Raw genomic sequence first — 14,068 nt, 5'->3', positions numbered from 1 at the left:
CGCACGGCGGAACTAATCAGCAGTCTCCGCTATCTTATCGCCGGCTCCACCTCGGCCGGATTGAAGCATCACCAACTGTGGAGTCGCAATGGTGTCAAGTCGCGCCATATTCCATTTCTCCCGGCAGAGTCACAACACAACAGGCTAGCTAACAGAGAGGTATCACTCATCACCTTATATACAACACAGCATTGGTCGCAGGACAGCTCATTTAAGCAGCGTCCGACCGGTATAAGAATAACAATCCCCCAAACACATCACCACCACTCCTACCGGCATCTCACTGCACCTCTGCTCCAAGCTCCTCCGGCACCGGGACCTCATCATTCAGGGCAAAGTTCACCTTCTCCCCAAGATCAATCGTCTCGCGGAGTATCTGCCGTGCCGTCTCCTCATTCACGCCCATGTCCTCCTTGACTAGTCGCACCGCCAACTCTGGCACCAGCACCGCCTGCGCATATCCGACGGGCCCGGCCATCTTCACGATCTGATCATCGGCCGCTAGCCGACGGAGCTTCCGTCCGTATCGCGCTGTGATCGCTTGTAGCCTGTTGCAATTAGCCTACGCCCGTATAAAACCATATTAAGTAGAGGAAAAGGTGAAGCGTACATTTTACCAGCCCCTCGTGTCCCGTAATATCCACACGAGATCTTTTCCAAGCCGTCTCCGTCCAGCGAGAGACGGAAGTTCTTAGCCTGCCCGGTCTTCAACGCCGTGTCCAGACTGTTCCGGTAGAACGAGGTACTCTCTGGCACCATGATCGTCTCCAGGTCCGCGAAATGGCGATGGATTCGCTCATCAAACGTATCCCAGTCGATCTCCGGATATCCCTTCTCCCTCCATTCCTGCTCCGCAGAAGACTGCTTATGAGAGTCACAGAACCGTTGCTGCTCGCGCATGCGCTGTTTCGGTTGCGCCCGGAATCGCAACAGCGCCCCCGGGTCCACAGGCGCTTTGCACCACGGACATACAGCCGGTTCATCTAGCAGCGCCGCTTCTCCGTACTGCGAAAGCTCATTCATGAAGCTAGACGATGCTGTGCTAAGCGGCGTGCCGACCGAAGAATCATCATCATCATCATCAAAGACCGCCGCATCCAGAGCAGACGAAGTAGCATGCGAAGAGCTCGAGATCATGTCATTAGATTCAGGCATCGGAGGAGGCTGCTTGAATTCGGGCTTGGGGCTCGACGCACGCGCCGGGCTTGCCTCGTCCTCAATATCCCGAGGGACCTTGAATTCCTTCCCCTTCTTCTTAGACCCATTACTCGTACTCTTGCTTTCATTCTTCGAAGCCTTCGGGGTCTTGACACTCCCTGCCGGCGACTGCGACGAGTTCAAGAACGACTTCCGAGACTGATACCCCCGACTCTTGCGTCGCTTATTCCCATTATCCAATTCGCGAAACGAGGCGAAGAACCCCTCATCCTTATCTTCATCCGCGTCATCGTTGGCCATCTCCCGCGAGGTCCGTTTGCGGCCCGTTGCCGGGGTACTGTTCTTTGTGTCGCTTCCTCTTTGTTGTCGCGGGGCGCGCGGCGTTGTCTCCGATCTGCTCTTGGCGAGCTTCTCATCTAAGCTGGGGCCGGAGACTCGTGTGCGGGTTTCGGGCTCGGAGTCGTCCTCGTGCACGGCATCATCTTCGTCGCTAGAGCTAATGGGCTCGTCGTCCGTCGCGGGCTCCGGTTTCACGGATTTCGGACGCTCATCTTTGCCGTTGCTGTTTCGGAAAGTAGAGAGGAGGGATTGGCTGGGGCCAGATTGTCGAGTGAGTCGGTTGGAAGCGTAGCTAGAGTTGGGCTTAGGTCGGGTTTGCAGGACCATGGTGTGTATGTTGTTATGTAGCGGAGATCAGGTCGGTCGTAAGGATGGGTTGGCTATGACTGTTGTCGAGAATTCGTAGATATCGATATAAGACCAAAGACGAATTGCAAATCAAAATTATGCGGACACAAAGAAAGGAAGAACGAAGCGACTGGAGCAAGTATCTGTATCAATGATAAATAATCACGTCGAAGCTGTGACCGAACTGATTGAAGAGGCACGAGGGCAAGTCGACCCCCGTTTGAACGATGGAATGAACCACGGAACGACGGTGAGCATGTGTATGAGCCACCCCTTGAATGTAAATAGTAACGAGGCCCAGGAACTAACGGTGCTTGCGGGGTCTGGGCTGGGAACCGTCTGGTGTGTGGAGGAGTGAGGAGAGGGAGAAGGAGAAAGTAATGAATTAAACTGGCTGGGGATTCGGATGAGGAGGGACGCGTGTGGTGACACGCTATTCTCCGCACCCGCTGCTTTAATTATCATCCCGTCGGCCTGGGTTCTATGCCGATTGCACGCATCGACAGTCAATCAGTGGATGGAGATTTCCTTTCTGCATGCAAAGAGTAGAAGAATTACTTGGTATGATCGACACTATAGGTAATGATAATAGACTGCTTCTTGCTATACGAATGTGGATGCCGACCAGCACACCCAAAACACCCAATGTCCCAAACAGCCACACCGCAAGGTGAATTAAGCATGCATGAAGAATAGACTGGCTGTATCATGTCTCAAAAAGTGTATGCAAAGAACGAGGCTCTAACCTGGCAATCACATACCAGGCTCTGAATCTATCATGACTGCAATCGTCTTCCCGCGGCGACATGCCAATGCCACAGGACACACAAGCAAGTAGAATGACAACGAATAAAAGAATTAAAGCAACCCATATTAAGAAATGTAGACACCGGTACAGACCCGATTCGGTCTATCAACAAACAACGTATACACAAACAGAAGCTCATTCCCCATCGTGTAATCTCGTTCATCGTCACTCAAACGTCATCTGGATTTCTTCTTCGCCATGGCCCAAGTCGTGCTCGGCCCAAGCATTTGGCTCCAGAGCCATAGCGCCTAAAGTGCTGGCACCGAGGGCGGGCATCGTAAGGGAAGGCCGAAGCTCAGGCCTTGTTGGGTGTACATCGTGAGAGGCGACGGGCTCAAAGGACGACTGCGAACGGGGCGGGGTCTCGTGAAAGGACGTATCGAAGGTCATTTCTACTGCTTCCTCTTGATGCGGGGCTGCATATGCATCACGAGTAGGGCTGTATTCACGAAGAGTCCCAGGAGACGCACGAGCCGGAGGCGCCGGGGTTTCAGGGCTCTTCAGCTCTTTGCCGGTTGAAGCAGGGGCAGATGGAGCCGGACTCGCTGGTGAACTCAAGTCTAACTTCATCGGGGGAAGTGTGGATTCAAGCTGCTTGACTTCGATACTCTCCGAGGCTAACTCGGCTCGAATCGCGTCGATATCGAAGAGCACCGTTCCGGAGCCGCTGGTGTCGCTGGAGCCCCGGCGCATGGCATTGTTGCGTTCAACGTCATATGTCTCCCAGCCTTTCTTCTGCGCCAATTTCCCGCGTTTGAACAAGCCAAAACGCTTCTTCTCCGGCTTAGACTCAGCCTCGCGTCGCGCCTCGTCAATCTCACGGATCAGTTCCCTTTGCCGCTCAGCATGGTTCTCAGGATCAGGATCCTCGATTTCGGCGAACTCCTCGCTCAGTACTTCCCAGCCGACTTCCTTCAACAGCCGCGGGATTGCGGCACGGTAGTCCATATGGCCATTCACAATCTTGGTGACATCGAAGTTCTCCAAGCCGGGAACCCCTTCCACTGGTGCAAGACCCGCAACCCGCATGATACCACCACTCGTAGCGCGGAAAAGATAGCCTAGGATCCAGTCATTGGAGGCGAACCCGTTAACGAACCGTCCAGATACCACGCTGCGGGCTTTGAGGTATTCGTCGCGGTTGGCCACAATCGGGGACCCGAAAAGATACACGTTCTGAACTAGCCCATGAGCACCTTTGTCTGCAAGTTCCTTCAAGCAGGAGAAGATGACTCGCGAGCCAAGTGAGTATCCCAGAAGAGTCACAGGTCTCTTTCCTAGATTGTGGTCTCGCAGCGAGTCGGCCAGAATCAGTCCGGCCGCATTCGCACGTGTAAGCGATACGTTCCAAGGATTGTCGATTAGATAGGACAGCTTCGTCAGGACCAGTGGAAGTTGCAGTGAAGCCATCAGGGCAACTAATACTGTTTGGCCAAGGACCTGCTGCAGTCCCTGTGTCAAAGCCTATTCCAAAGATGTTAGTGGCTGCGTGAGCGTATCTGAGCGTGATGTCGCTGCCTACCTCCGTAGCGAGAATGTTAATAGTGTCACCCATACTCCGGAGCATCTCAGGCTCCCACAAGACTGCGTATAAATCACCCATGATGGGATCAACCGTACTGAAAGGTAATCGGACATCATCCACCTTGCCCGTCATCCAACCGGCGACAGTGATAATCAGATTGACTCTCTTGTTGTTATGCAAGGGGCGGTATTCAAAAGTCTGAACAGGACCCGTCCGTCGCTGAGAAGCCCGCAGCCCGATGGTACTTCCAGTCAAGGTAGCGCCGGAGGCAATCAGCGCTGTACCTCCAGCTCCGCCCAGAAAAGCGCTCGTCCCCGTAATTCCGACCGTGGTGAATCCAGCTGCTATACCAGCGCCGATAACCGGGGCCAACAAGCCAGCCGAAAGGCCTATTACTAGGCCACCACCGACAGTGGCTAAGCCCATAACCATATACTTGCGCTTGAGGGCCATCTTTCGCCGCTTCTCCATATGCTCCGACTCGTCCCACGTCTCCTTTTCTGCGGCCTCCTGCATTTCGAGGGCATCAATGACCCGCTTTTCGAAGCGGGCAATTTGCAGCCATGGCACTTCCATCGAAGCACCAACCCTTTCGAGCAATGTCCGCGATCGCGCATCATAGGCGGAGTCTGCAATAAGGACCAGGAACAAATCACAGAGCACCGTCCAACGGAGATCAATGTCGATCTTCGCGGATGTGGGCATCTGCGATGGCGTTCGAACCTCTGGCAAGTCTTCCCCTTCGTGGGTTTCATATGGCGGAGGGGATGTTGATCGGGAGGACCTGTCAACTTCAGTGGATATGCTACTCCGATAGTCCTCCCTGGGCCTCGGAGATGCAGGAGAGGACATCGACTTCTTTGGTGTTTCGGGCTCCTCCGCCAAAGGATTTGCAACACGAGCATTGCTCATAAGCGGCCGGACAAGGTCTGCCGGCTGCACGCCATGCTCGGCCAATTGCTCTATCATTACTTGCTCCGCGGTGTCAATATCCATGTGGGAATAGAGTCTGGCCATCATTGCTTGACCCCACTTCCGCATAGCATCGATACCAGCTTGCCTTGCCTTGCGTGTGCCCTTGATCGCTGGGAGTCTCTCCATGTCCAATGTCATTTGGTGTATAGTCAGCCTGGTCACCCCAACATAGGCTATTCTCTGGCTTTCAGTGAGGAGATTCTTTGTCGCCTGCAATTGGCTCACGGGGTCGCGCAGCTCCTCTTCTACACCGGCGGCGTTGGCGGCGTTATCTTTGAAAAGATAGCTTGTATCTTCATCCATGCTGGTTGCTGATTGGGCATCTTCGTCAAGCTGCACGCGAGTGTAACCTTTTCCTGCTCCCCCTAGACCACTGTAGACGGCTTCGTTATCCTCCTGTCTCGCGCCACGGGCAACCAGCCGGCCGTAATCGTCGTAATAGTCGAATTCCCCCAGAGCAGGCATTTCTTTCCAACCTCCATCGTCATCTTCTTCCTCGCTTTCGTCGTCCGAATGCCCAGCCACATAGAGACGCTGATGAGACCATTCGGAGGGCTTCACAGATGCACGCTTCTTGTGCACGGAGGGACGGTCGGCACTGTTATCGGGATTCTCCTGAGTAGGATTCTCCTGAGTAGGATTCTCCGTGTACGGCGGTGGGGGTTCCTCTTGCGAAGTATGGGACGGATGATCGGAAAGAGCACGCTTTTCGCTAGCCGTGGAAGTCTCTGGGACTTGCTCGGGAGCATGACCATGATCTGGTTGTGTAGACGTCGCAGACGGCAGTGACGGACCCTCGTTCACTTCCTTTGCCCTACCCTGGGGCTCTGCTACGGGACCATTCAGGCGTGAACCCTCCGGAACAGTTGTCTGACTTTCTCGTTCGCCCACATCGCCACTATCATTTGCAAACCTGTGTGATTCATCGGCTTCGTGAAATACCTCCTCGCTCTCCTCGGACTCCCTCTTAGGACGCACGCGGATCGGTAACCCAAAGTCGTCAAACTCCTCCACTTTAGACTCTATATCCCGGTCCGAACCTCCGGCCTGACGAATTTCAGGTTGTCCTCCACCCGGTCTGACGTTCTCTTTCTGTGTGGCAGCATTGTCGGAGGTGGTGGTGCTTTCCGTGGCCGCAGCCGGCGCCGAGGGGGTCGGAGTATTAGAGGCTTCTGAGATAGGTGGCTGATCGGCAGGGTGGTCGACATAATGGTCAACAGCCGGACTGGAGACTGAGCTCATTCTTCATTGACGTGTCAAATCAAATGCATGCAGTTGCCTCGTGCCCTTTTCTCGGTTTCCCTAATACCACCGTGCAAGTTCCGACATGAATGGGGCCAACGATGACCCATTCGTGCGAAAAGGCACTTGGGGGAGTGATTGTGGGCTGATCGTGCACTGAATTGCTCCCTGGACACTGTTCTATCCCATGTGCCTGACAGGGAAGCTGAGTCGGGGGAGACAGGAGGCAGCTGGTAGGTATTGAGACGATAAATGGACTGGGGTAGTGACGGAGGTGGGAGGGAAGGATCAAGGTACTTTTGCGAACGGCGGGGACGGAGCAGCAATGGCGCAAGAGAAGATGGGGTTCAGTTGATCGTAGAAAGGATATCAGGGGTTCTCAAAGTCGATTGAGTCCGTAGGTAGTGGACAGGATTGAAAGGATAACTCCGACTTCCTGCTGGTTGACAGTCAGCCCAGGTGAAATCGGGGCCGATTGGGAAAGCAGCCTGCGACCGGGAGACTGAGAGACGTGGTGCCGCATCTGGGGGAGGGAAGTGGGCAACCACCTCACCTCACTGCCCATCTCTGAAAGCGGTCATCCGCTTCCCTCATGTTGATCGCGGGTTTTTCTGGGATATTATCCCTCCAACAAACATCTTCATATGTAGCTTCAGAATGCTATCAATTTAGAGCGACGCATTTTGGGTTTCAGGTCGTGCATGGACCATTGTTGGGGCCCTTTCTCAATCGACATCTCATGCCACAGCAATCTGTCTAGTGTCTACATAGCTTCCCCCCCCCCCCCCCCCCCCCCCCCCCCCCCCCCCCCCCCCCTTCGTAATTCCAATACACGGCTGGGGTCACTGGCGATGAACTTAACTAGGCTGCCATCTGCTTGATCTGATGACCACCAGCCACTTTTCTTCAGCGTCACTTTAATTGGAGCTTAAAACTCTCTTAAGCACTACTGTTTATGTCAAGGCTTAAAGCTTGATTTTGACAGCTGATGCAGGACCGAGCTCGCATTCACTTGTACCGCGGCTGTCAAACTAGCCAGTCTGATAGGGGTATCTACCAGAGAGCGTCGCGCTACCTGAAGACTTGAGTCCACCACTGTCTGTAGATGAAACTAATGTTATCAAACAGCAGTCGGGTCCTCTGCCGTTGAGACATATGTTCCTCTCAGTACTTTCCTCTATTCTGCCACCCTCATAAGTCGGCTAGCAATCAACGATCATTTTAGACAAGCAATGACAGCCGGACTTGCCTGTACGATATAACTACCAGATATCGTCAATGGCCCTCAGCGAACACGACATTCAACATGCAAGAGTATACGCCGTATTATAGTTTCCATCATTCCGACAGATTAGTACTAACTACCTAGAGGTCTTTCTATAAAGCCTGGTGGGGGCGTGGCGCGGCATGTGGCTTGATCGAGTCTTCTGATGTGCTGTATGATTGTATGAAGTTTTGAGACTTGCACCAATATAGGAAGTAGTTGGGGGCAAGCATAATGCATCTACATAATACAGGGATCTCAGCCCAGAATAGCAGGAGCAGGTGGTCAACTGGGGCTGTCCATCGGCAGAGGAGGAATGAGTTTCGGCCCGATTCCGAATTGTCGGCCCATATCCAGACAGACAATCAATGGGGCCTTGTGCATTATTTCGCATAAATCTCGAGAATGCCCAATGCTCATGACATCTCGCGATCATCAGGCGATCCCCTCCGATGGTCTGTTTCTCCGTGGGTCAATCGCTTGTTCAGCGTGCAGCTCCACATGGCCAGCAGTACCTCTCAGTCTCGGCAGTCGAACTTGCAGCTGCACAAGGCCACAAATTCACATGGTGACTGGGTCTCCAAACAGGAAACCATTTCTTGAAAGTAAACTCACTGGAGGAACCTTGAAAGACTCCACATATCTGCTTTCGGAGAACCCCGACAGCTGTGGACGCTGATGTTGGGGCCTTGGGGGGAGACATACCCCAACTGGATGTCGGAAGTTTCATGTCTACCGAGACCCCGACGGAGCAACTTCTGGAGACATCGAGCATGCAGAACGCTTACTGTGGGACAATGTGCTTAGTCCTGTAGCCCCATCTCGGGACACTTAGTTTTCTTTCTTCCTACTGTGTGCTCTCATTCGAGTTCTCTCCTTTTCTCAAGACTTCTCTTGTCGCAGTGTTCATCAATACTGGCTTTCTGGCATGTCTGCCTCTCCATATGGCAGACGGATGGAATTGATCGGGAGGGGCTTTTCACGTCTATGCTAATGTGTGCAAACAGGTGGCCACGTCCCGGGTGGTCCATCTTTCTCTATCTAGAATCGAGGGCTTTGCAGCGACTGCATCTCAAAATCCAGGCAAGCTTGGCATCGCAAAGATACTGCCGTCTGGCATCCACTCATCAAGCTCCATGCCCGTTCTCGCCGGTGACGGGTTGCCTTGCTGTCCGCTCTCGGGCGGGGTTCGCTGTTGCTGTACATCATATCCATAGTGAGGAGGCAACATTGCAGGCTGATAGCTGGCAAAGGCATTCATGTGAACCATGTTCTGGTAACCGCCATTCTGCTCGGGTTGCCATATCTGATCTGTTGTCGGCGGTACGCCGTAATTTACATTCATCGCTTGGAATGGGACCATGGAAGAGTACTCCGTCTTCATTACAAGTGACGCACTTGGCTGTGGTGGATCGAATGGCATCGGATGTTGAGGAGCGGCATGACTCGGGGAGATTGGCGTACCAGCGCTCAACTGAGGAACGAACGCAGCGTTTCTCTGCAGCTGTTTCTGCTCAAAGCGATCATACCAATTTCGAGCCTTAATGGCGACGACAAGATACCATCGACTGGGAATTTTGTACTTCTGACCACCGCTCGCCTCCGCTAGTCGCCTAGTTAAGGCGTCCAGATATTTCTCGACCTTTATGGATTCAGCAGTCACAAACTCCCCCAGGGCTCCAGATCTAACGGAGAAGTAGATTTTGAGGAGAGACAAGATTGCCACACCGACCCGGGTGTAGATGAGGTTGGGGATCTTCCGCAGCATTTCCGTGTCACAGCCAAGGAAAAAGTCGAGCATCTCGTGGGCGGCATTTAGCCACTTGATCGTAAAGTCCACACGGACCGCACTCAGTGGTGTGCTGTTTGCCTTATCACTGTGATCTAGTGATGGGAGAGTATAATATTGTTGCTTGATCGCATCAGGATCTCGATAACCTTCTCCGACAGCAAGCTCATAAATCGCGAGGTTTGTGTAATGATACTCGAAATTCATTGGGACTGACAGTCTGATATTAGCCACTGCAGATGCCGATACCGACCGCTTTAGGGGAAGTTTACCTGTATGCATCTCCATGGATAGGTCCTTTTTCCAGGATTGCATCCGGTTGTCAAACCATCTCAGGACGGCTTGCAGCCGCGACTCGGTGAGCGGGGCGGTCGAACTCGTGTCGTCGAGCCCAAACGATGTCATTGCCTCATCAACCACTCGCTGAAGCTCGAACCAAGTGGCCATGTGTCTATCGACTGCATTCGGTGACCGCTCTAAGTGTTTCACACACTCGCTCATCCAGTCATTGAAGAGAAGCAAATTCGGCCGGCGTGTTTTCATAGCGACGCTGTCCTCCATTAGCAGGCCACTCTCAACAGCATCCGCTTTCAACCTTACATGGACGTCAGATGATAGCAAAACAAAATCGCTCTCGCTTGTTCCGCCATTGGCTCATCATACGCGGTCTTTTTATTTGTTCTGCGACTGGAGCTTTGGACAACTCGTCGTTTTGAAGCCAGTCCAATTTCCAAAGCCATCGTGGCCGCTATATGAGTGTACTGATAGAATTGCAGTTTCAAAGGGGAGTCGGGTGGGAAGTAAAAGACGATCATGAGCAACAATGCCTGGACTAATTCCAAGGACTTGTCTCCATTGATAAAGAAGCGTTCGGCATACACTCGAATCATCTCACGGTTAAGAGCAGCGGCTAGATTGGCATCCAACGAGACAGCTGCAGCAGCAATGACTGAGAGAAATAGCACTGGTTTCGAGCAACGCAGTTGGTAGGCTGTTGTGTCTGGGGGCAGTACAACAATTGGAGCAAAGGCTGTGAGCTCAGTGATGAAAAAGGCGACTAAATCGTTGGCGTACTCGAGTGATATCAAGCCTTGACCGACGACATCCCTTTCTAGTGTTGCTTCAAGCGAGTAGCTCGACGATACAGGATTGGAAGCTAAGCCGGGAGTGGCACCACCGTCGAAGGTATTCGGATATGGAGAGGTTGAGGGAAAATTGGGTGAAAAATCCATGGGTCTAGCTGATCCCGATGCGCTGCTTGGAGGATCTGTACCTGCGGGTATTGAGTCACTGACACTCGGTCCTAGGTCGGGTTCTCGTGAATCCTCTCTTTCGCTGCCAACGCTTTCGGCGCTGCTTTCATCCACGCGTAACCTGTCCTTGAGTAGAGAGCGCATCTGTCGCATCTCTCTCTCCAGCTGAGCGACCCGCGAGTCAGTCCGCTTGCGGGGTCGCCGCCTTTGGGGCGCCACGAAGAGACAGGGTCTATTGGCTTTCACACATCGTTGGCACTGGTTGGGCGTCGAAGGATCGGGTAAGCAACGGACTTTCAGTCCTCGACACGATTCGCACGATCGGTTCAATTGCTGCGCGGTCGCCGCCTGGGGTATGGCATTTGAGTCGCCTGGGGGGATTGTGGGTATTTTCGACATTTTTCGGCCCCCACACCTTGCTACAAGGCGTAGTATCCGGGGACCACTGGTGATCGACGATAGACGCAAGGGTCGGAGGATAGACTAGATCTAGATTAAGTGTGCACTGAGCGTATTGAGGCTGACTCGGCGATATTGCTTGTCCTCGAGCTTGGTCTCCAGAAGCGGCATGTAATCAAAAATAGATGTGAAAGTCGGCTATTAACATGGTCTTTTCTTCTCTGACAGAACAGGTTTGAGAGGGCCTCAGAAGTAATAGCGTGGAGGATATTGCGAGGAGGGAAACCAAGTCAATAGGTATATCGAAGGTAGAATCTGGGAAGAAGACATCCAATTGGACGCCCACCGGCAGGGGAAACTGCAGAACTCGCCATGTACCCGGTGCCGCAAGTAGACGGAGTTGGTGCAGCAGCAGAATCCAGCTGAAGCAGTGGGACGCATACAAGCCTCAGTCATGTGAGAGTCCAGCCACAAAGGGGAAAGGCTAAAAGAGCCTGTCTCTGCGCTTTTGAGGGCCAGGATGGTGCCATTGCTAAGAGGGGTTTGGCCTGTAGGAAAGAAGCCTAAGACTAGTGCAATTTAGTCCCCTGTTCTCTTTGGCGAGCGGAAGACCGAAGTGGAGAGATTAGATCAAGCTGGAACTATGGTACTGTTAGTCTACCATCTTGGGTACACAGCAAGCGGGAAGATCCAAGACCGGATTTGTGCCAAGTGAGTGCTTACCAAGATACCACAGGAAAGCTACAGTCCCATGTCCCTAGGTAAGTAAGAAGAATTAATCTTCCAGCGTATTGCTGGATATGGGATGAAGTACGATGTGAACAAGCTCAAGACGCTCGATACCGCTCAAGAATGTCCCCAGTGGAAACATCACTAGATCTAGAGCGGTAAGAGATAAGTCATGATGTACTCTGTAGTTGATGGAAAGGACACTCGAGAGCCGAGTATCTTGCTCTTGGAAGTTGGTGCACCCCGTCAACGATACTTGATTAGTCCGACTGGCCCCTAAATTAGCAGCGATAACCCCCAAAGTCAAAGATAGAGGGAAAAGGAAGAACATCCCAAACCTGACGAATCATCGAAACCGATTTCCCCGATGCGCCGGCACGCCTCCTCCACATCCCGACCAATCAGGCAGCCACTTTGGGGCGGCATCGAGCGCCGCAGAGCACCACTTGTTCCGATATGGTAATCTATCAGGGGCCCGTGAATATCCTCGATTCTTTGAGGCTCGTGTTTATTATGCTTCGGCTTATAGGCTTCCTAGTTCCTACAGCTGCTCGTCTCCTGCAAACTTTGGGTAAATTCCCCAGTCAAGTAACGTATGCAAATCATGGTCAAATGGTTTATATTCTTTGCACCAGGTCACGGTCTTGTTTCGCCGGTTTTAGTTTCCACAATCACCTGAATGCTTGTTGTGAATATCCACAGAATCACATGTCAAAACTGGATTCCCGCTCGCCGGCAGAAGAATAGTACGTTCGACCATTAAAGCTAAGAAGGCAACATTAGTGTGCATGAGATGTAAAGCACTCTAGTGTTAGTGATACTGTTGACTTTTTGTCGCGGCTTTCCTAGGTCGGGCTGAGTGTTTTGCTCAGTGCTTGCGAACCCGGTGTATAGCTCCAATTAGAAGGCTGACATCGTGTGCAGACCGATCATGAATTGAATGATCACAGCGAAAGTAAGTCGGAAATAATTTTAGGTTTAGGCTCTACAGGCGTGTACAAGCAACGTCCTCAGGATTGACTGTGTGTCATGGCTCCTCAGGTTGAGCAACATGTCTAGGCAGCTTAAACCCGCCTCCCCGAGATGCGATACTACCTTTCTATGCGGCGACGAGACATGTTCAGTAAGTACTCCGTACTTCATACTTATATGCACGTGTCCTAATTCTTTGTTTTCGCGTACATGACTCGCATCCAAAACAGGGAATGTGCATAAAGTTTGCTGACGACGAAAGAGACGCGATTCCACATTGTTTTGACTTTTGAGAAGGGAATCGTGTCCGAGATCTTAGTAGTTCCTTTGTTGATGCTGAGACACTGTGGTCCTTGGTCAGCGTCCCGAGACGGCAAGCATACGGCTGTGGCTCTATTTATATGTGAGCAACAGCGGAGAGCGAGAATAGCATGATGAGCGACGATCCCCGTGAATTTTAAAGCCAACGTTCTGTTCGAACTTCGATGCAGCGGAGGGGACCCCACTTTTATCAATGCCAAGTTCCTCCCTACCCTTACTTTTGCAGTGTGCAACGCAAACCCGTCACAGCGTCACCCTGGTGAGGAAGTTTTCATAGAAAAAGAGCTTGACTGGAACAGTGATATTAAAGCCCGTTCTCGTCATCCGTGCTAGGTCTGATGACAGCAGCAGAGGGCCAACTGTCACCTGAAGCTAGAGACAAATTGGACGCTGAGCGGGTCAACCAAATAATCAAGGAAGGCATTAGGCCCTGGCGGAGGGGAAAGACATGCCGCTACGTACCAGGCTATGACGCGGCCCCAGTGCTCAGGGCCACTTTGCACACATCTTAAACTGCGAACCCAGGACAAAGGTAAACGCCATCGGACCAAGTCATTCGGAACAGGCCGTGCGAGATTCGTCATACTATTGGCCCAGGACTAGGCACGCAAGGTACTACTAAGACGGGCGTCTAGCGGACTCTAGTGTCGGTGGTTGGTACCAGTCGACTATCTAACTAGCAGTTGACTACGGAGTAGTCTAGTCGGAGATATCGCATTGTCATGACCGTGATGTATTGGTGTATTGATGTCGTCCAAAAAACCATGTTTTACATGACGATTTGTTTGTGTGAACCGATCAGGGCGTATCCGTAGGTCAGATACCCAAGGAAACCGATGAAATCGCTGACACCAACGAGTCAGACAGCGCAAAGCGTGGCAGATTCTTCCAGGCTTTCCAGTCGGATCGGCACGGTAAGCCCATCGCCAAGGCTGGCAAGGCTGTT

At 52.4% G+C, this 14,068-nt stretch overlaps 3 protein-coding genes across 3 annotated transcripts; all 3 read right to left on the bottom strand.

Moving 5' to 3' along the window:
- Positions 1–280: 280 nt before the first annotated feature.
- On the bottom strand, positions 281–1,824 carry ASPBRDRAFT_128924 (RTC4 family protein; the record flags this gene model as incomplete). The annotated part of the gene is made up of 2 exons (XM_067618100.1): positions 281–548; positions 611–1,824. 2 exons carry the CDS (start codon positions 1,822–1,824, stop codon positions 281–283), a joined length of 1,482 nt encoding a protein of 493 aa, XP_067477803.1.
- A 710-nt stretch (positions 1,825–2,534) lies between these two features.
- On the bottom strand, positions 2,535–6,632 carry ASPBRDRAFT_624693 (TMCO4 family protein). Its single transcript, XM_067628371.1, has 3 exons — positions 4,176–6,632; positions 2,607–4,117; positions 2,535–2,546 (listed from the first exon to the last, which is right to left on the bottom strand). The coding sequence occupies exons 1-2, from the start codon at positions 6,393–6,395 to the stop codon at positions 2,819–2,821; spliced, it is 3,519 nt and encodes a 1,172-aa protein (XP_067477802.1). The 5' UTR covers positions 6,396–6,632; the 3' UTR covers positions 2,535–2,546; positions 2,607–2,818.
- A 2,099-nt stretch (positions 6,633–8,731) lies between these two features.
- Positions 8,732–11,100, bottom strand: ASPBRDRAFT_197261 (uncharacterized protein; the record flags this gene model as incomplete). The annotated part of the gene is made up of 3 exons (XM_067621074.1): positions 8,732–9,660; positions 9,721–9,998; positions 10,049–11,100. 3 exons carry the CDS (start codon positions 11,098–11,100, stop codon positions 8,732–8,734), a joined length of 2,259 nt encoding a protein of 752 aa, XP_067477801.1.
- Between the last annotated feature and the right edge of the window lie 2,968 nt (positions 11,101–14,068).

Source organism: Aspergillus brasiliensis (genome assembly GCF_001889945.1).
Source record: "Aspergillus brasiliensis CBS 101740 unplaced genomic scaffold ASPBRscaffold_8, whole genome shotgun sequence".
Lineage (NCBI taxonomy): Eukaryota > Fungi > Ascomycota > Eurotiomycetes > Eurotiales > Aspergillaceae > Aspergillus > Aspergillus brasiliensis.
This window is presented reverse-complemented; position numbering and strand designations above follow the sequence as displayed.